The sequence below is a fragment of the Gopherus flavomarginatus genome, chromosome 7 (assembly GCF_025201925.1).
Source record: "Gopherus flavomarginatus isolate rGopFla2 chromosome 7, rGopFla2.mat.asm, whole genome shotgun sequence".
Taxonomy (NCBI): Eukaryota; Metazoa; Chordata; order Testudines; family Testudinidae; genus Gopherus; species Gopherus flavomarginatus.
The window spans coordinates 82,652,009-82,673,965 of NC_066623.1; the positions used below are offsets into that span (position 1 = coordinate 82,652,009).

Here is a 21,957-nt window from a genome sequence, read left to right on the forward strand (position 1 = left end):
TAAATTTCATGGCTACAGCTGAGTATTACTGGCCCTTTATGCTTTATCTACAGCATCACTGAGCCAACAAAATGCACACCTGGACATTGTATGATTAGGGGGATAATCTCCAGCTGGACACTAATAAATAGGAGCAGATGCTTCTGCATGGATACATAATCTGGATCAGAGGCTACTTTATGTACAGGAGAACTAGGCAGCTGCCCAGGACAGTAGATTTGGCGTGGCCACCCCTCTGTCAGGATGCAGGGGCAACTGGGGCAAATTTGAGTGGCACAGGGGACAGCACACTGACATTTTGCTTAGGGTGAAATATTGTCTTGAACAGCCTCTATATGGATCATCAACGTACAGTATATCAACAGAAATATTACATCCATTTTAAAATCTTCAAATCATTTCTGCCAAAAAGTTTTAAATAGTTGAATAATTAGGCTATGCATATCAGGAGAGGGAGGAGTCGTCACCATCTCCCTCCTGTCATACTCTGCTGCCTCTATCATAGCCCCCAGTCATGTACAAAAGAGTGATGATTAGTGATCCATGCAGTCATAGATAAACTCTACCCTCCACATTAGGGTACAAAGGGTGCACATGGTGCATAGCTCCCTGCTGTTCAGGCTTCCTGTGCCAGGGTACTGGCTTTCTCCCTGTTCGTTTGTGTAACAGGACAACACTTACCCAAATTATAGTTAGATCTCTCCACAGCCACAGTGGTGGGCTCAGATTTTGTCCCTCAAAGAGGCATACAAGGGACTACACAATGTCAATTGACTACATATTATTGAATGTTTGCAACTAAAAGTCCTAATAAAGGGGTTCTCAAACTGAGGGTTGGGACCCCTAAGGGGGTCACAAAGTTATTACATGGGGGGGTCACGAGCTGTCAGCCTCTACCCCAAATGCATCCAGCATTTATAATGGTGTTAAATATATAAAAAAGTGTTTTTAATTTATAAGGGAAGTCGCACTCAAGAGGCTTGCTACGTGAAAGGGGTCACCAGTACAAAAGTTTGAGAACCACTGTCCTAATAGAACATCTGGAAGAAGTGAAATGGAACACGGAGTGTGGACTTGAAGAGAGACAAAAAGATGACTGAACGCTCTTCAGAGTTTCCCCAGCGTTCCACTTGCCTCTGCTCCCATCCAAAACATTTTATTGTTTTTCCCTATTTTTGCAGCTTTCCCTTGTTATTTGCAGTTTGTCTCCTTTCCCCATTAGAATTTCCAGTGCTTTTACCTTTCCTTTTTAGTAAACTTTTTTATTACTCTTAATTTATAACAAAACATGATTCTCATATGGAGAAAATTTAGTCACATATAGTCATAAATTTTAGTCTTTCACTAAAATATAAAGATTACTCACCTATAACCAGTTGTTTGAAATGGACTCTGTCTATTCACGCTCAGGGGATGTGCCGACTGCGTGCAACTTAAGATAATGGAACTTAAGCAATGATTGTAGGAACACTCCTCTGCCCCCTTTCTTACTCCTGTCAATGTTTGCAAACATCCTGAGTGCAAAGTTATGAAAAGGGGCATAGAACTCCAACCATCCCAGTTCCTTCTAGAAATTAGGACTCCAAGGAAGAGGGTAAGGAGGGGAAGGAATGTGAATATGCACAGCAAAGATCCAGTTACAGGTAAGTAACCTTCATTTCTTCCTCTAATGAGTGATTTCTGCATATTTCCACTCATGGGATAGTTTAGCAAACAGTAATCTCATAAGGAAGGATATGAAGTCCTAATTAAACAGAGACTGCAGAACTGCCCTGCCAAATGTAGCATTTGTTTTGGATACCAAGTCTGGAGAATAATGTCTAGTGAAAGTATGAATAGAACCCAAGGTAGCTGCCTTATATATAGTAATAGCCATGTTTTACAAACTAATCAGGGACTGAGGAATTTAAAATGGAAAAGTTCATAAAATTAAACATCTCAAAATTACAGTAAATGTGGTGCATAAGTTGCAATATGGTGCACTTCATCACTTTCTTGTCCTTCAAATCACTGCAAAGCAATTTCCAGTACACTGAAGGCACTGGAATGTGAAGCGATGTTGACTTGTTCTTCATCAACATCACTTTCATTATATGATTTTTTTTAATCCCTGCTTTGAAAAATAGTTTGTGTCACTGGTCTTTTGTAAGACTGGCATTTGTAAAATTGAATCTGAAAGGTATTTCAAGGAGTGTGGCATGTTTTTTAAAAAATCCATAGATGCTGCTCTGGCTTTAGTGGAATGGGCTCTAATCCCTTGAGGGAGAGAGACTGGTGCTAAATTATAAACTTCATGGATATATAATTAAACCCGTTTAGAAATTATTTGGCCCTTTTTTCTGCCTAAATAAGGGAAGTAACATTAAGATTTTTTTAAAATGTACCAAAACTCTTTCTAAAACCTACTAAAGTATTGGTCTGAAAGGCACTGAAGAGAAGGATTGGGTTGTTGCATGGAACATTTTCTGAATTGTCATCTGGACGGGAGAGGGCGCTCAGCTGGAGTGTGACACTTTCTTTTTATAACCTAGCCCTCAGAACATTCACAAATGGTGAGGAGAGGGGCACATTAGATATTTTAATTACTAGTTCCACAGTCTAAACCACACCTGGCCAGCACATCTTATAAGTGGAAATATGTAGAGGCCACTCAAAGAGCTATTAAGTGAATTGAGGGAGTGAATAAATAGCAATTAAGCAAATAAAGACACCATTTCAGAGGGAATTGTAAGAAAGGGAGTTCACAATGCACCAGTCTAACACAAATAATTGTTGGGGTACTTTACTAGGGGGGTGATAGTCCCCCAGTTGCAGCAGACTTAGATTGGGGAAGTAACTCTCTGGTTAATTTCTCTCTAGTCTTCAGTGAAAGAAGAGAAGAGCCACACCCAGAGGAAGTGAAAATAAAGAGATATCCTAAGGGAGGAGGAAAGGAAGTTACAAGACTAGAGCTGTAGTAGAACAGTTGTAACAGTCATGCAGATACAAGAGCCCTTTGCGTTTTGCTTACTGAACAAGCTAAAAGAACTCAGATGCTTTGAGATCTTACTACCAAAACAAAACCTTTGACTAAGAAAAGAAGATCACGCACACAGAGGTTTGGCTTAGATCTGAATTCCTCCAAAATTTGGAGACAGTTAAAGCTGGGAATTTAGTATGGGTCCACCCTTAATGTTAGAATATGTCAATATACATGGTTAACAAATAGATAAATTACAATTCAGTAAGAAATGTTTGAGTGAGTCTCTTGCAACTTTAGAGCTACATAAAATGATACTAACAGTTACACTTCTAAAAAGCATTCAGAATGACAATATTCTTGTTCTGTGTATATTTTATAAGAATCAATAATTCCATATTATCTAATACAGTTTGGAAAGGTGCACTCAATGTTCCAGTATCGTTAATAACCATTTTATATAGGCATATAAAGAAATGGCTTGTTTAGATCCCTACTAAAGTGAAATTATCGTTTGGCACAAAGGTTTTTCCTACCTTCCAAACCAATAAAAATACAGTTGCTAATGTAACAAGCAGAATAATTAGATTTTCAAACAAGGCACAATAATGACAATATCTAAAATTAATGAGATAAATGAAATTATAATTTAACCTTGGCTATCAGGTTTGATTCTGACTTCACTAGGCAAGCCAAATGGCCAGATAAAAAATTTCAGCTCACACTTATTTAGCTGATTCAGCTATTAGACAAAAATGCTTCTGCTGTTAATGCACATTTATATTTAGCACACGTAAGAGGGGCAAGCTAGGCTTTATACAACCTACGACGATGAAATTCCAATGTGGTAATGCAACTCTAATTAAGGGCAGGTTAAGCTTTCCCTTTGAAATCCTGGTTTGAGAGGTCAAATGTTTCAAGTTCTATTGTTTTAAAAGAGATCTGTCTGAAACTTAGCACAGACATTATTAGCCTAGAGGCCTACTGGTTTGTTTAGAGAAAAATGGTTTAAATCTGTTGAACTATTTTTCAGTTATTACACTGGCCAAGACAGTTCTAATAGATTTTAATTGTTGTTATTCTGTAGGGAAACAAATGGCTTGATTTAAAAAAATGTAAAATGTAGTTATTTCCAAAAGTAAACTAAGTCCTTTTGTTACAGTGCATAAATCTTTCCAAACAGCCAAAACTGGAGCTGTAGAAACATGTACCTTGTGTATTTAGGCCTTGTTTATGTGGGCAAAATCTGTACCTGTATTTCAGGAGCTGCCAGCAATGGTGTAGTTGCACTGGTGGAGCAGGTTTTCCTGACACTGGTAAAAATGCCTAAACTCTGTGTCTATGTAGCAATTTCACCTGCACAATTGCTGAAATACAAGTGCTGGTTTTACAAGTTGAGATGCACCCTTAATGATTTCTAAATATGCACATTTGGGCCTTAAATCCTTAACAGCATTATATTATTTTCTGCTCTTCTGAAATACTTTCATTGCTAATAGCTTGTTTTTCACACATGTACATTTTTAGCATGATTCACTGAGTGATTTAATATTTTAAAGCTTTGGAATCTCAACTCTGTAGATTCAGGATTGCATAGGAGAGTCAGACTTCATGCCCGTAAGTCCACCTAGTTCCCGGATTTGTTGTATATGATCCCTACACCTTTATTTATTTTTTTTAAACTTTAGAGACTGAGGGCATAGTGAAGACATTTGTAAGGGCTAAGTTGAGTGAGATTTTGAAAAGCCAAAAACCAAGAGACATAAATTAATGTATTAATTCATAATTTAAAATAAGACAACTTAAATACGCAATTCTGCTTCCACTGAAACACATGGGAGCTTGTCCGTGGACTTCAAAAAGAGTTGGCTAAGGCCTTGAGTTTCCTTCCCCTAAAGAAGGATGAGCATACTCATGGGAGTGAGACAAGCAAGATTCTGTTTAAAGTCTTCACTCAATATTATGCTCAACCTTTATTCTAAATGGCCTTATATTTGACAGTGTGAAGAAAAGCCTCTTTTGTCAGCAATCGTACATTTGCACTACACTAAAGATAAAACCTTCCCAACAAAAATTGAGAATGAAGCAATGACTCAGGAAGGCTTTTAGGTAGAATTTACATATAAAGAGTAAGGACTTTGATTTAAAAAATCCTAGTCACAAAGGACCACCCAAATTTATCCCTATAATTTAAGGAAACTTTTTAAAAAAAAACCAACCCTTTATTTCCAAAACAAAGTTGCCATACAAATTATTTCAAAGCAATAATATTAAAACTAAAATTGGAAAAACAAGAGGGTTGGGGTTTACAATCAATATAAATATATTTAACTATGTACATCACTACTACATTAAAATTTCCTCTTTGAATGCTATGCTATGTTATGTTGCAACAATTCCACTTCTGGTTTATTGCTTGTCACACGGTGATAGTCTCTCTTCACAGTCTTTGTCCCTAAAATAGATATGTATGCTAGTTAAAGTAGTATTTGTAGTCAGAATCTTACTTTCAACTTCCTTGTTTAATTTTCCAGATCAAAATCCATTTGTATTGAGGGTGGTCTTGCAATAATATCTCTTTAAAGTTTTTCTCTTAAATAAGCTCTCTTATGGAACTGATCAAAGATTAAAATAAACAAGTTACAGCATGTTTGATGTCCACAGTCTCTTTCTCACATCCTGCAGCCTTGCCTAGAAACATCAATAGGTGTTGCTTTATAATAGTTTCTACCGCAATAAGAGACAACTTCTCTGGAAATTCATAAGTGTCAGCACTGAGATACATAATATAGTGCAAAAGACCCATAGACTAAAATATCTCAATATTTAATAAATATTTATATATAATCTACGGGTATCCAACAGTTGCTCAGACTCTACACTGAACATATACAGTACTTTGATAAGAATACAAAAATGGCAAACTTGTAAATAACAAATTAAGCAGAATGATTTGTGAAGAAATACTCATTTATAATCCTATTAAACCCATAAAGATTATACATTTTAAAGGAATAAATGTCATTAGCAACATTACCATAACTCTATCAAAATTCTAAGAATTTTTCTCCAGTTGTGCCATTTGTATTCTGCACTTCACTCAGCTTCAATAGTGAAAGTGAACTAGTCTGTTTCATTTGGTTTATAAATCTGTTTCACTTTCTATAAGGAAGTGTTGGCTGCTAGGAGTGACTACTAGGAATAGTTATGTTGTGCAAGACTTTAGACGCACCAAAGTAAAGGCAAACAAAAACTTCACCTCGAAGAGTGTTGTATTCAAGTCCCCAGTATTGTAGGGGGAATGTTTTTTTAAAAAAAAAAATCTATTTATTGAAATGCTAATAAAATATATGAAATCATGAAATATTTCTATTGACACGGGAAATATCTGCTGTCATTTACACCAATATAAACTGGGAGTAGTTCCATTAAAGTTTGCGGAATTATTCTGGTGCAACTGAGCGCAGAACTTGGCCTATTATGTTGTCTGAAAGGTTTAAACAAAAAGTTAAATTCTGAGCTTTAGTTACTTGACAGTGTATCTTTAATTAAAAAAATCCCTGGGTGATATATGAAATGGTCTCACTAAAACGTGTGTGATCTACATCCTGGATACATTTGGGAACTCGCTGCCATAAATAAAAACAAATGTTAATGAACCATCCCTATATAAACAAACAGTCACAATTAAATTAAGAATTACTGTACCACAAACCAGATTCTTGATTCTCCTTTGAGTTTGTACCACATGATATTTGTACAGAAGCATTTTCAGACTGCCTCATTTCTTTGTTGATATATTTTAGCATTCCACTAAGTGTCTGGAAGTCATTACTGTCTGATGTCACATCTTCATCTACAATGTATGTGAGGGGATCGAATGAAGATTCATTCAAACTGTTTGGTGGAGTATGAAGAAAATCCTTTTGACTCTCTGGACACATTGAGGGCTTTAATGTAAGCATTTGTTTGAAGTCTTTTAACATCGTTTTTGATAGATCTAGAGAATCATCATGTTTGACACCTAGGTCACTAGCACTTATAGAACGACGCAGTTTTCTATGTTTGAAATATGACGTATGAGAATTTCTGGAAGAATCCTGTTCTTGAACATCGAAGAGCATATGATCTGATAATACAAGCGGGATTGGTAGCTTCTTGATGCCTTCTGTTCTTTCATGCCCAGAAATTCTTGTTTGTAATCTCGTTACTTCAGATTCCTACAATGCAATAAAACATATTTTGCATTTTTAAAAAATGCTAATGTCCATGTAAATATGTGGGACTCACCCCTGCGGTGCCTCCTGCTGGTTGTCTCAGGGAATTAGCTCTTTTCCAGCCTTGGCACCATCTGCAGGCCAGTGTCCCTCCCAGACTCCAGTGCCCTTTTATCTGTGGTGCTGCTCCCTGGCAATAGCCCCCACACTCTGCCTCTGGGTCTCCCCTCTCTGGGGAACCCCCAACCCTCTAATGCACACCTTGCCTCAATCTGGGCTACTGCCAGTCATCACTAAGCCCCTGCTCCCTGGGCGGACTGCAGTGTAAAAGCCACTCATGATAGGCAGGGGGTTCAGACCTGCTGCCTTTGCCTGCCTCCCATAGAATCATAGATTATTAGGGTTGGAAGGGACCCCAAGAGATCATCTAGTCCAACCCCCTGCTCAAAGCAAGACCAATCCCCAAATGGCCTCCTCAAGGATTGAACTCACAACCCTGGGTTTAGCAAGCCAATGCTCAAACCACTGAGCTCTCTCTCTCCCCCGCTCTATGGGCCTTGGACCAGGCCCTGAAGCCTGAGGAATTGCTAGCGTAGAGCTCCCCTGGCCTTTCCCTAGCCCTGCTTCACTCCCAGTACCCTTTCTGCAGGCAACCAGCCCCTGCTCCCTCCAAGACTAGAGAGAGAGCCTCCTGGGCCTCTGGCTCACAGCCTTTTTATACAGGCCAGCTATGGCCTGATTGGGGCCTGGCCCAGCTGCAGCCACTTCCCCAATCAGCCCAGCTTAGCAGCTCTCAGCCACAACCTTCTCCCAGGACTGACTTTCCCCTTTTCAGCTGGAGTGGGGGAGCCGCCCCACTACAGTCCATCAGAACTATCCTCTGTATTCTGTGCCACATGTAAATACATTTCCCACTATCTCCTTAATCACTGTGGAAACATCATAATCCTGCCTGTCACTCAATCCCATAACCTGGGCATCAACTTCCACTTGGAGCTCTCGCTAGGTCTTCATGTCCGGGCTATGTCTAAATCTTGCTTATTCTTTCTGCATAGCATCTACATGGCTAAAAAACAGTCATCCAGGTTCTCACCTCATGTCTCAATTACTGCAATATCTTTTTCTCTGGCATTGACAACTTCAGTCTTGCCCTGCTCATATCCATTTGGAATGCTGCTGCAAAGATAGTTTTCTCACTCCATCATTAACACCTCCTCTTTGCATCCCCTTCTCTATTACATTAAACACTTTCAAGGCCCTTTGGGGCCTATCCCCACCCTACCTATCATCTCTCACTAAAGAGATGTCAAATATTGCCTCTGACTGGCAAATGATGCCAGCCTCCATCATCCACTAGTCACATTTTCAAACTAGCTCCTTCATGCTTTCTCCCATGCTGCCCCTCATGCTTGTAAGGAGCTCCCCTGCAAACACTGATGAAGCTACCTCATTAGCCTTCTTCTAATCCCTCCTTAAAACTCCCCATTGCCATGATGCCAACAAAAAAAAAATGAATGGTTAGGCCACTAATGTGCTGAGACCACTGCCATTCATGCTGACCAATACTGTCTCATTTCCTTGTACTCCTCCAGCCAACAATCTGTTTGTAGATAGATTGTAAGTTTTTCTGGGTCTTTTTATTCTGTGTTTGTACAGTGCATAGCACAATTGTCCTGGTTATGACTTGCACTCTTGGGCACTACCATTCTACAAACAATAAAATGATGTTTCTCCTGCAAAGTCTCTTAGTACCAACATCAGGGTCAATTTTTATTTGGTGCCAAACAAATCAGCAATATGATCAAAAGCATACAAAAGGGCAGAGTTATGAAATTTCCAACATCTACATGCCTGGAATATCATGTGGACGGCAATCTCACTGTAAGCATCTCTCATTAGAAAAGTGTGCTACCATTTTTCTGGCTTCAAAAATTCACTCTTTGAAAAAAAATCAATTTCCAAAATGAAGGACATTAGAAAAAAAATGGAGAATGATTGCCATCTTAAATCTACAGAAGAAGACATTCACACCAAGATGGCCCATATGGGACATGCTATAAAACAGTGGAAAAAACCTGATACCTGGATTGGGGGGAGGGGAATTAACTGCCACCCACACTCAGCACTTCCATGAAGGAAGCCCTCAGCTAGAGTTGGAGTGTACAAGAGGAGACAGAAGTAATGTTTGCCATAAAAACAGAAATTTTATTAGAGTTGACAATCCTCAGTGACATCAATAGTTCATCAATAAAATTTCTCAGAAAAAAGATGACTACCAGGACTGAGGAACTCCATAATCTATCTAGCACAATGTGAATACTTGTGGAGAGAAAAGTCTGAAAAACTCACACTGCATTTTTAAAGAGATATTATGGACAGCACAAATCAGTATAAAAGATGAGTCTCTTACCATCAGTCACTGCAAAAATTATAATAAAGAAAATCAAAATCATAAGTTTGAGGCAGTTGGGAAAATTAAGATGCATATAGAAGTAGAATTTGAGAGGCAGTACCTCAAATGTCAACAGACTTGAACAAGGAAGTGAAACATGGCCCTTCTCCTTTCAAAATTGTAATTAGTGGACTGGGCAGTGTTCTAGGAATAGGCATTAGCAGTAAAGTAACATCTTCTTTCTCAGGGTTTTTCACTGCCATCCACCACTAGAGTATCTGAGTGCCTTCTACATAAACTAGATTTAGCAACAGTTATGTCCTTAGTAGGGTTCATGGAGTCTCTGGCTTTCCTCCCTTACTGGGAAATGGGAACAATACTTGGGGTAGATTTTCTATTTCTTTCCTGCGAAGAGGAAAAGCAGATGATTGATGTTGTGAATGTCATTCTGCTTATGGTGGAAAAGCTATATCAAAAGTAACTGTGGCATTATCTTTGAGAAATCATGGAGGATGGGTGAGGTTCCAGAGGACTGGAGAACGACAAACATAACACCTATCTTTAAAAAGAGGAACAAAAAGGACCTGTGGAATTATAGATCAGTCAGCTTAACTTTGACACATGGAAAGATACCAGAATAAATTATTAACCAATCAGTTTGTGAGTATCTAGAGGATAATGAGGTTAAGGAATAGCCAAGCATGGATTTGTCAAGACCAAATCATGCCAAACCACCCTAGTTCCTTCTTTGACTGGGCTACTAGCTTAGTGGATAGGAGGCATGCAGATAATATACTATATTTTTATTTTAGTAATGCTTTTGACACAATCCATAAGACATTTTCATCTACAAACTAGGGAAACATGTTAGACAAAATTACTAGGTGGGTGCACAACTAGTTGAAAGACTATACTCAAAGAGTAGTTATCAATGATTTGCTGACAAGCTGGGGGGGGGGGGGGGCGGAGGGGTCCTATCTAATAGGATCCTGCATGAGTCAGTCCTGGGTCCAGTACTATTCAATATTTTCTTTAATGATTTGGACAACTGAGTGGACAGCAGGCTTATAAAATTTGTGGATGACATGAAATTAGGAGGGGTTGTTAGCACTTTTGATGACAGGATTAGAATTTAAAACAACTTTAAACAAATTGATTTCAACCAATTCTCCAACAAGATGAAATCCAATAAAGAAAAATGCAAAAGTACTATGCTTATGAGGGAAAAAAATTAAATGCACAACTACAAAATGAGGAATAACTGGCTAGGCAGTAGTACTGCTGAAAGGATCTGGGGGGGTTATACTGGATCACCAGATTGAATATGAGTCAACAATGTGATGTATTTGCAAAAAAGGCTAACATTCTGGGGTATATTAACTGAAGTGTTAACTGGAAAGGCCTCATCTGAAGTATTGTATCATATTGGGCAACACACTTTAGGAAAGATGGGGAAACAGTCCAGGGAAGAACAACAGAAATGATAAAAGATTTAGAAAACTTGACCTAAGAGGAAAGGTTAAAAAAGTTTAGTCTTGAGAAAAGACGACTGAATGGGACCCGATAACAGTCTTCAAATATGTTAACGGCTATTATAAAGAGGATGGTGATCAATCATTCTCCTTATCTACTGAAAGTAGGACAAAAGGAAATGGGCTTAATCTGCAGAAATGGAGCTTTATATTAGATATTAGGAAAAATGTTCTAACTATAAGGGTAGTTAAGCTCTGGAAAAGAAGTCCAAGGGCTGTTGTGGAATTCCTGCCAAAAAAGGTTAAGAACAGGTTGAACCAACACCTGTCATGAATGGTCTTGATGTAGTAGGTCCTGCCTCAGCACAGGGGGCCATACTTGGGGATCTCTCAAGATCCCTTCCAGCCCTACATTTCTATGATTTCCTAAAGGTAATCAGATTAATCTAACCTCCTCTGAAAGTTCATTCTACAGCTGGATCCTTTCAATTGAGAATGGTTTGTCTTGATTCTTATGCACTTTATTCCGGGCTTTGTTATCTGCATTGTCCCAGAGGAGCAGAACTGTCTACCTGTAAATTAGAATATCTACTGAAGAAACTTTTATCTAACATAGCACACTAGAAAAAAGAAAACCTGTTAAAAAAGTGTTACACATCACCATACAGAGCTACTCCTGCTAGTTATACACTAGCAGGATCGGCGGTTAGTAATTAATCTATTGGGGGTTGATTTATCGCATCTCAACCAGATGCAATAAATTGATCCGCAAATTGACACCCGTACTCCACCTCGGCAGGAGGAGTAAGCGGCGTCAACGGGGGAGCCACGGCAGTCGACTTGCCACCGTGAGGACGGCCAGGTAAGTCGAACTAAGATACTTCGACTTCAGCTACGCGAATAGCGTAGCTGAAGTTACGTATCTTAGATCGATTTCCCCCCACCCCTCCCCAGTGTAGACCAGCCCTGAGTGGTAACACTGGAATTTTGACACTCTGACACCTGTTGTATTTTAAGCTTTTCCCTTTAAAAGAGCGGCGCCATCTAGCTATTTACATCCTGCACCTATATCTGTTCCCTGGTCTACACTACAAGCTTAGGTCAAATTTAGCAGCGTTAGATTGATTTGACCCTGCACCAGTCCATACAACGAAGCCATTTTTGTCAACTTAAAGGGCTCTTAAAATCGATTTCTGTTCTCCTCCCCAACGAGTGATTAGCGCTGAAATCAACCTTGCTGGGTCTAATTTGGGGTAGTGTGGACGCAATTTCATGGTATTGGTCTCCGGGAGCTATTCTAGAGTGCTCCATTGTTACTGCTCTGGACAGCACTCTCAACTCAGATGCACAGGTAGACAGGAAAAGCCCTGCAAACTTTTGAATTTCACTTTCTGTTTGGCCAGCGTGGGGAGCTCAGAGATGACCATGCAGATCTCATCAGCAGAGGTGACCATGGAGTCCCAGAATTGCAAAAGAGCTCCAGCATAGACCAAATGGAAGGTACTGGATCTGATCGCTGTATGAGGAGAGGAATCCATGCTATCAGAACTCCGTTCCAAAAGACAAAATGTCCAAATATTTGAAAAAAATCTCCAAGGGTATGAAGGACAGAGGCTGTAACAGGGACCAGTCCCACATATTATGAAGGTTAAAGAAGCCAAAAGACTGTGGCTTACCATGTCTGCCTGCAAGCCGAATTCTGTTGCCCGCCAGCCCTGCGTGTGTGATCTCTCACACCAAACCGGCAGGCCCTCAATGTAAGAGGCAAAATGCGAAGTTGTAAAGAACGCACATGTGCTATCAAGATCAACAGCTTGGTTCACCATGAAAGAGAGTCTACCCCTTGTTCTCTAAAACGTGTCTTTTTAAATACTACTCTCCCATTTTTTCCCTCCTGCAGCTGCAAATGTTTCAATGCTCCCTCTATCATCTCTGTCCCAGAGGCTAGCGAAGATTAGAAGCCGAAGAAAACGCACTCACAATGAAATGTTCTCTCAGCTCATGCAGTCCTCCCACACTGAAAGAGCTCAGCAGAATGCGTGGAAGCAGACAACGTTAGAGTGTAGGAAAGCACAAAATGAATGCGAGGACAGGAGGGACGCAAGAGAGGACAGGTGGCGGGAGCAAGAGGAGAGGCAGGGGGATCAAGAGGATAAGTGGCATCAGCATGATGAGAGGAGGCAGGAAGCAATACTGAGGCTACTGAAGGATCAAACTGATATGCTCCAGTGTACGGCTGAGGTGCAGGAAAGGCAGCAGGAACACAGACCGCCACTGCAGCCCCTGTGTAACCAACCGCCCTCCTACTCAAGTTCCATAGCCTCCTCACCCAGATGCTCAAGAATGCAGTGGGGGAGCCTCCGGGCACCCAACCACTCCACCCCAGAGGACTTCCCAAGCAACAGAAAGCTGGCATTCAGTAAGTTTTGAAGTGCAGTGTGGCCTTGTCCTTCCCTTCTCCACCACCCTACCCAGTACTTCCCTCCTCCCCTCCCGGGCTACCTTGGCAGTTATTCCCCCATTTGTGTAATGAATTAATAAAGAATGCATGAATTTGAAACAACAATGACTTTATTGCCTCTGCAAGCAGTGATCAAAGGAGGGAGGGGAGGCAGTTGGCTTACAGGGAAGTAAAGTGAACCAAGGGGGTGGGTTTTCATCCAGGAGAAACAAACAGAACTTTCACATCATAGCCTGGTTAATCATGAAACTGGTTTTCAAAGCTTCTCTGATGCACAGCACGCCCTATTGTGCTCTTCCAACTGCCCTGGTGTCCGGCTGCGTGTAATCAGAGGCCAGGTGATTTGCCTCAACCTCCCACCCCACCATAAACATCTCTCCCTTACTCTCACAGACATTGTGGAGCACACAGCAAGCAGTAATAATGATGGGAATATTGGTTTCGCTGAGGTCTAATCGAGTCAGTAAACTGCGCCAGCACACTTTTAATCGTCCATATGCACATTCTACCACCATTCTGCACTTACTCAGCCTATAGTTGAACAGCTCCCGACTACTGTCCAGGGTGCCTGTGTATGTTTCATGAGCACAACAGCGCCAGCGAGCTTTCCAACATCCAAAGGCACATTCTACCTCCATTCTGCACTTGCTCAGCCTATAGTTGAACTGTTCCTTACTACTGACCAGGCTTCATGAACCATGGGAACAAGGGGTAGGCTGGGGTAAGTGCGACCACGCGGTGCTGCCAGCTGGGAGAGCAGGCCTGAGGCAGAAGCCTCCAGCTCGCATGATATTCCAGGCAGGACTGAATCTCCATGAGATGAAACTTAAAGAAGAGAATGACCTGGAGTCACTTCCATTTATGTCCAGGCACCCCTGGCCAACCTCACCGAGGTCTGCCAGGAGCACCCAGGAGATGACGACAATGGCTAGCAGTCGTACTGCACCGTCTACTGCCATGAAGGCAAAGAGCTGCTGCTGTATAGCAATGCAGTACCGAGTCTGCCAGCAGCACCCAGGAGACGTACGGTGACGGTGAGCTGAGCGGGCTCCATGCTTGCCGTGGTATGTAGTCTGCATGGGTAACCCAGGAAAAAAGGTGAGAAACAATTGTTTGCCGTTGCTTTCCCGGAAGGACGGGGGCCTGACGACATGTATCCAAAGCCACCCGTGACAATGTTTTTGCCCATCAGGCATTGGGAGCTCAACCCAGAATTCCAATGGGCGGCAGAGACGGCGGGAACTGTAGTATAGCTACCCACAATGCAACACTCCGAATGTCGATGCTAGCCTTGGTACTGTGAACGCACTCCACCGACTTAATGCGCTTAGTGGGGACACAATTGACTGTACAAAATAGATTCCTAAAAAATTGACCTAATTTCGTAGTGTAGACATACCCTGTAAGGCATAGCTGAATGATCTTTTTATAGCTAATTAAAAGAAATGGGAGGGTTTGATTGGGCATCTAGTCCACACTGGCCCATAAGGGGTTAATAGAACCCTTGGGAGGCTGCATAGGAGTCAGTCAATCAGAGAGGGGCTGCGAGGAGCAGCCAGTCAGGGCCAGGCTGGCCCATGTAAGAAGGACTGCAGAAAAGAACAGCTTCAGTAGCTCCCTGGAGCTCAAGGAGTGAGGACTGGCTGCCTTGCAGGAGAAAGAAAGCTAATATCTTAGACAGAGCAGTGCTGGGCGGGCCAGGGGAGTGAGAGTGAGTTCCCAGCTGACTGCTGGCATGCTGAGGCCCTGAGACAGGGCAGATAAGGTACTGGGACTGTGGGGAGGTGACCCAGAGAAATAGGCAGAGGTTGGAGGGGATGCAGCACGTGGCTCTCATCTACAGGGTCCCTGGGCCAGAACCTGAAGTAGTGGAAGGGCCCAGGTCCTCCCTGTCCCCACTCACCACGCAGTAAGTGGCTGCACAACAGACTGCCATTCCCCCAGAAGGGGGCAGAACCTAGTGTGGCACAGCCCTCTGGCTGTGTCATGAAGAGGATGCCGCGGTCCTGGGAGTCATGTCGGTCCCCGCAGCAGAAGTGATGGTGGCAAGATGCCACCAGAAGAGGGCACAGAGCTAATTCTCAAGACAGCCAACAGGAGGCACCGCAATGGTGGGTCGCACCCTATCACAGGGTTACATGGACTATTATTATTACAGTATATATTCACAATACTGTATTTCCTTAAGGATTTTTACACTTGTAAAACACAAAACTGGCCTTTTATAAAGACATTTTTGCATAAAACAAAATGACTGTTTAATATATGTAGATGTATATTAATTCATTGTGGACTGAACTGCTTTGACACAATCCACTCATACAGCATGTGTAATCCATATGCTGCTCTCAAATCCAGTTCTTCCACATGGCAGAGTAAAACTCTAGGCCTATATGATAACTCTTTTAGGTACTTCTAATTCCTTGTAAAACCAAACATGAGGCAAAAGAGGATAATTAATTTGTTGCCATAAGAAAGCCTTTGTTTTTGCCCACAGACGCCTTAAAATGTCTCACGTACAACACATTGCTGTGTTAACTCACCTTCACAAGCAGTGCTTCATTTGCAGCTTGAACCATTTCATTTCTAGCCTGAAGTTGTTGCTGAAGATTATTGACAGTGTCCTGAGCCTCTTCTAACTCCTGCTTCAGCTGCTGCAATTGTCCACTTAGATGATGAGAGCCAGATTTCTGACTGTCTGTGGACATCTGCCACCTTTCCTGATTTGTCTGATGTGCAAGCTTCTAGAAGTTTTAAGAAATAAAGTGAAAATATTATACAGATTTTGTTTTATGCCAACTTTAATACCATTCTTTCTTATTTCACATAATATATGTATAGACTGGAAGGGGTCCAAGTAACAATTTCAAAACTCATCACCATTAACACGTCAGGGTGTTTGACATACTTTCAGGATTTGACTAAGAAAAAATGGTTACTAACCTTCATTAACTGTTGTTCTTCGAAATGTGTTGCACATGTCCATTCCACTCTAGGTATGTGCATGCCCCAAGCAGTTGCCAGAAATTTTTTCCCCACAGTGGTACTGGTCAGGGCAGCTTGAGCGCTTTCTGCTGCTGTGTGCTGTTAGTGCCAGCATAAAAGTGCCCAGCTGACCCTCCTCGGTTCCTTCTTTCTGGAAAACTCCAATGTAGAGGGCAGGTCATGGAATGCGCATGTGCAACACACCTTGAAAAACAAGAGTTATGGAAGGTTAGTAACTTTTTTTTTCCTTTCGAGTGATGGCACATGCATTTCACGCTAGGTGTCTCCCAAGCAGTTGAATAGGTGGAGGAATCAGAGTTCTCTCTCTCACACACCCACACACAGACCCACCCACCCACCAGCTTGGCCAAATTTGGCATCATCTCTGGAAGCTGAGTGATGGCGTTCTGGGAGGAGAATGTGTGCACACCAATAACCAGGTCACTGCTTTACAAAATGTCCTGAATAGGGATCTGCACTATGAATGCTACGGAGGATCCTTGCGACCTTGTGGAATGAGCAGTCAGGACAGCTGTTGGCAAAACATCTGCCTGATCATAACAAGTGCAAATAAATTAAATAATCCAGGATGAAATTCTCCGTGAAGAGATTGGGATGCCTTTCATCCTCTCAGCCACAGCTATGAACAGTTGGGTAGACTTTCGCAATGGTGTAGTTCTTTTTATGTAGAATGCTAAGGCTTGTCTAATGTCAAGCTTCAGGTAGAATCAGGTAGACAGACTGCCAGATTGCTATGAAATTGCAAAAACACTTTTGGGGAGCAACTGGGGTGAGGACATAAATACATCTTATCTTTAAAGAAGACTGTGTACAGAAGCTCCAATGTGAGGGCATAGAGTTCTGAGACCCTTCTGGCCGAAGTGCTGGCCACTAAGAAAACCACATTCCAAGAGAGGTATAATAAGGAGCATGTTGCCAAAGGTTCAAATGGCAGTCCCATAAGCTTTGATGAGACCAAGTTCAGGTCTCAGTGAAGAACGGGCCCTCTTACTCTCAAGTAAAGCCTTTCTAGGCCTTTGAGGAATCAGACAGACATGTCATTTGGGGGGGCGGGGGGGGGGGTGGTAAAAACAAAAAAAACCCGAACCCTGTTATCCACTCGCAGGTGGAAAGCTGATATTGCTCCAAGGTGAACCTTGATAAAGGAGATTGCTAAGCCTTGCTGTTTCAGGTGCAGTAGATACTCAAGTATGTCTTGTATGGGCAAACGCGTGGGTGAGACTCTATGTTGTCACGCCCAAACAGAAAACCGTTTTCGCTTCGAGAGGTAAGTAGCTCTGTTGGAGGGATTTACACTACCTAGTAGGACCTGACAAACTTGCTCTGAGCAATCCTGCTCTCTGGGATTTAGCCATGAAGTTTTCAAGCCATTAGATGAAGAAACTTCAGGTTCGGGTGGAGCAGCTGACCACGGTCCTGGGAAATCAGGTCCAGGTGCAACAGAAGTGAAATTGGAGTTGCCATTGAGAGATCTACAATTGTGGAGAACCAGTGTTGGCACACCCATGCTAGGGCTATTTGAATAACCTGGTCTCGCTTGATCTTTAGCAGCGCTCTGTGCACCAGCAGAAAAGGTGGGAACGAATAACAGTGATGTTCCATCTATGGTAGTAGAAAGGCATCCATGATAGAACCTGGACTGTGTTCCTATAAGGAGCACAATTGGGGACAACTCCTGTTGTACCTGTTCGCAAATAGACCTATCTTAGTCCCCCACTGCTGGAAAATGTCTCTTGCCATATCTGGGCACAGAGACCACATGTAGTGACTGAAAAAGACCCACTGAGGTGAGGTGCCAACTCATTTTGCATTCCCGGAAGGTAAGAGGCTTCGAGGTTGATTGAGTGGGCTATGCAAAAGTCCCATAGCTGCACTGCTTCATGACAAACAAGGAAAGAACGAGCTCCTCCTGACCAGTTGAAGTAAAACATGGCTGCAGTGTTCTCTGTGAGAACAGCCAAGTTTCTGCCCAAGTTTCTGGGAGGGAGATCCTGGTCTGAGTAAAGTCAAACAATGCTCCAATTAACTCTATCTGCACCGGAGTGAAGGTAGATTTTTCTGCATTTATCAGAAACCATACGGACTTGAATGTTCATAGAATCATAGAAGATTAGAGTTGGAAGAGACCTCAGGAAGTCATCTAGTCCAACCCCAACTAAATCATCCCAGCCAGGGCTTTGTCAAACTGGGCCTTAAAAACCTGTAAGGATGGAGATTCCACCACCTCCCTAAGTAACCCATTCCAGTGCTTCACCACCCTCCTAGTGAAATAGTTTTTCCCCAATATCCAACAGAGACTCTCCCACTGCAATTTGAAACCATTGCTCCTTGTTCTGTCATCTGCCACCACAGAGAACAGACTAGCTCCATCCTCTTTGGAACCCCCCTTCAGGTTGTTGAAGGCTACCATCAAATTCCTCCTCACTCTTCTTTTCTGCTGACTAAATAATCCCAGTTCTCTCAGTCTCTCCTCATAAGTCATGTGCCCCTGCCCCCTAACCATTTTGTAGCCCTCAGCTGGACTCTCTCCAATTTGTCCACATCCTTTCTGTAGTGGGGGGCCCAAAACTGGATGCAATACTCCAGATGTGGCCTCACCAGTGCCGAATAGAGAGGAATAATCACTTCCCTCAATCTGCTGGCAATACTCCTAATGCAGCCCAACATGCTGTTAGCCTTTTTGGCAACAAGGGCACATTGGTAACTCCTATCCAACTCCTCGTCCATTGTAATCCCCAGGTCCTTTTCTGCAGAACTGCCGCTTAGTCAGTCAGTCCCCAGCCTGCAGTGGAGCATGGGGTTCTTCTGTCTTAAGTGCAGGACTCTGCACTTATCCTCGTTACACCTCATCAGATTTCTTTTGGCCCAATCCTCCAATTTGTCTAGGTCACTCTGGACCCTATCCCTACTCTCCAGCGTATCTAACTTTCCCCTCAGCTTAGTATCATCCACGAACTTGCTGAGGGTGCAATCCATCCCATCATCCAGATCATAAACGAACAAAATTGGCTCCAGGACCAACCCCTGGGGCACTCCGTTTGATACTGGCTGCCAACTAGACCAAGCCATCGATCACTACCCGTTGAGCCAGATGATCTAGACAGCTTTCTATCCACCTTATAGTCCATTCATCCAATCCATATTTTTTTGTTAAATTGCTGACAAGAATACTGTGAGAAACCATAGCAAAAGCTTTGCTAAAGTCAAGGTATATCACATCCAACACCTTCCCCATATCCACAGAGCTAGTTACCTCATCCTAGAAGGCAATCAGGTTGGTCAGGCATGACTTGCCCTTGGTGAATCCATGCTGACTGTTCCTGATCACTTTCCTCTCCTCCAAGTGATTCAAACTGAATTCCTTGAGGACCTGCTCCATGATTTTTCCAGGGATTGAAATTGACTGAATGAGTTGAACGTTGGACACTACCTGAGCCTTGGACTGGCCCTTAACTAGTCAATCACTTAGATAAGGGTAGACCTGCACCCCTAGCTTCCTGAGGAAAGCTGAGACTACCGCCATGCATTTTGTGAACACCTGCTGAGCCGCAGACAGACCGAATGGGAGAACTGTGAATTAGTAGTGTGAGTGGTTTGCTATGAATCTAGGGAACATTCTGTCCTTGGTATATCAATTTTTGAAAATAGGCATCTCCTAAGGGTGGCGTACAAATCACTGGGATTCAGGGAGAGATAATGGATACCAGGGTGACCATGCAGAACTTTTATTTTCTTGAGATAGTTGTTGAGCTGCTGCAGGTCTAAAATGGGTTTGATACCGCCCTTGGCTTTTGGGATTAGGAAATAAGGGGAATTTATTTAATTTTAATTTAAGGGGAATTTTATCACTTTTAAATTCTACAGAACCTCGGTCACCCAAAGGGGAGATTGAACCTCTCAAACCAGAAGCTCTTCGTGAGAGGGGTCCCTGAAAATACAGGGAGGGAGACTGGGAAGCAAGGGTAGAAATAAACTGGAGGGTGCATCACAGTCCCACAGTGCTCAACACGCAATACGGGACCAAGCACTGAGAAAGTGGAAAAGGCCATGGCAATACGGGACCAAGCACTGAGAAAGTGGAAAAGGCTATTTGCAAATAAAGGCAAAATAGGGTCTGGAATCATGGGAACTGGTATGGTGTCCTCGAGCATTCCATCAAAAAGCCTGCTTAGAACCCCTTGGGCGACTGGGTGGGGCAGGCATTGACACTGAGGTAGAAGGGGGTGGTGGCCTATACCTAAAATTTCTGCTTCTCTCCCTCTGCAGATCATGACAGACAGCCAAAGCTGTCATATCAGATGGTGTTGAGGTCCGCAGGGCTTCCTTGAAGGAGCAGGTGTGTATAATCCAAGGGATTTAAGGGTCGCCCTGGAGTCTTTCAGACCATGCAGTTTCGCATCAGTGTATTCTGAAAAGAGTGAAGCTCCTTCGAAAGATAGGTCCTGTTGGAGTCCTGAGGACTGTAGCCACAAACTCCTGCACATGATCACTGCCAAAGCCATGGACCTGGCTGATGAGTCAGCCGCATCCAAAGAAGCTTGCAACAAAGTCCTCATCACTGATTTTTTTCCCTTGTCCACCAGTGAGAACTCTTGCATAGTCTCTTGTGCAAGCAAATTCTTGAACTTCTGCAAGTAAAATCATACCTGCCCAGCAGCACCTGCTTGTTTGCAGTTCTAAGTTGTAACCCCCAGTAGAATAAACTTTCCTACTGAACAAGTTTAATTTCTTTGAAATTTTTGATTTTTGGGGTTGCACCCTGATGACCCTGCCTTTCTCTCTCATTGGCAGCAGCTACTATGAGGGATCCTGGGCGGGGGATGGGTGTACAGAAACAAAGTATTTTTGTTCAGCCCTTTTTGACATGAGGGAAGGGAAATGGGGTCTGCCACCAGCTCTTAACAGGTTTCATAATGGCTTCATTGAGAGGCAGAGCTACTTTTGAGGGGGCCGTAGTGACTTAAATGTCAACCAGGCTATGGGAGGACTTTCTCTACCTCCACCTGTACACCCAGATTTAAGGCCACCCTCTTCAATAACTCTTGGTGAGCCTTATCGTCATCCCTGGGAGGCAACACACCTTCTCCTGCGACTGCTTCATCAGGGGAGGAGGCCAGCACCAGCTGTGGAAGCTCTTCTTCTCTTTCTTCCTCAGCAGGATCTGGTTGAGCTGGTTCGTGCAGTTTGGCTCCGGGGTCAGTACCAGAGTCCAGACCAGGCGCTGTCCAAGAGGATAAGAATGCCCTTCTTTCCGAGGTCACCCAATAGGCACCCCTGGAATAAGCCCTGGAAACTGGGGAAAACCCCAGGGGTTCCAAAAGGACCACTGGACTGGCATAGGTCCCCAGTGACGACCTGACCACGCACTCGATGGTACTCCTGTGTCTGGATGCATGGAAGGGTGGAAATGCCTGGAGGAGTAGCTAGAGAGAGGCTTCTTGGATGGGAGG

At 42.8% G+C, this 21,957-nt stretch overlaps 1 protein-coding gene across 1 annotated transcript in view; it reads right to left on the minus strand.

Annotated features, from left to right (window-relative positions):
- Window positions 1-5,769: 5,769 nt before the first annotated feature.
- Window positions 5,770-21,957, minus strand: part of CCDC18 (coiled-coil domain containing 18) — a 67,750-nt gene continuing 51,562 nt past the window's right edge. Inside the window, 2 exon segments of the mRNA XM_050962468.1 lie at window positions 5,770-7,179; window positions 16,045-16,245. Coding sequence (XP_050818425.1) covers window positions 6,652-7,179; window positions 16,045-16,245 — 729 coding nt within the window. The 3' untranslated portion in view covers window positions 5,770-6,651.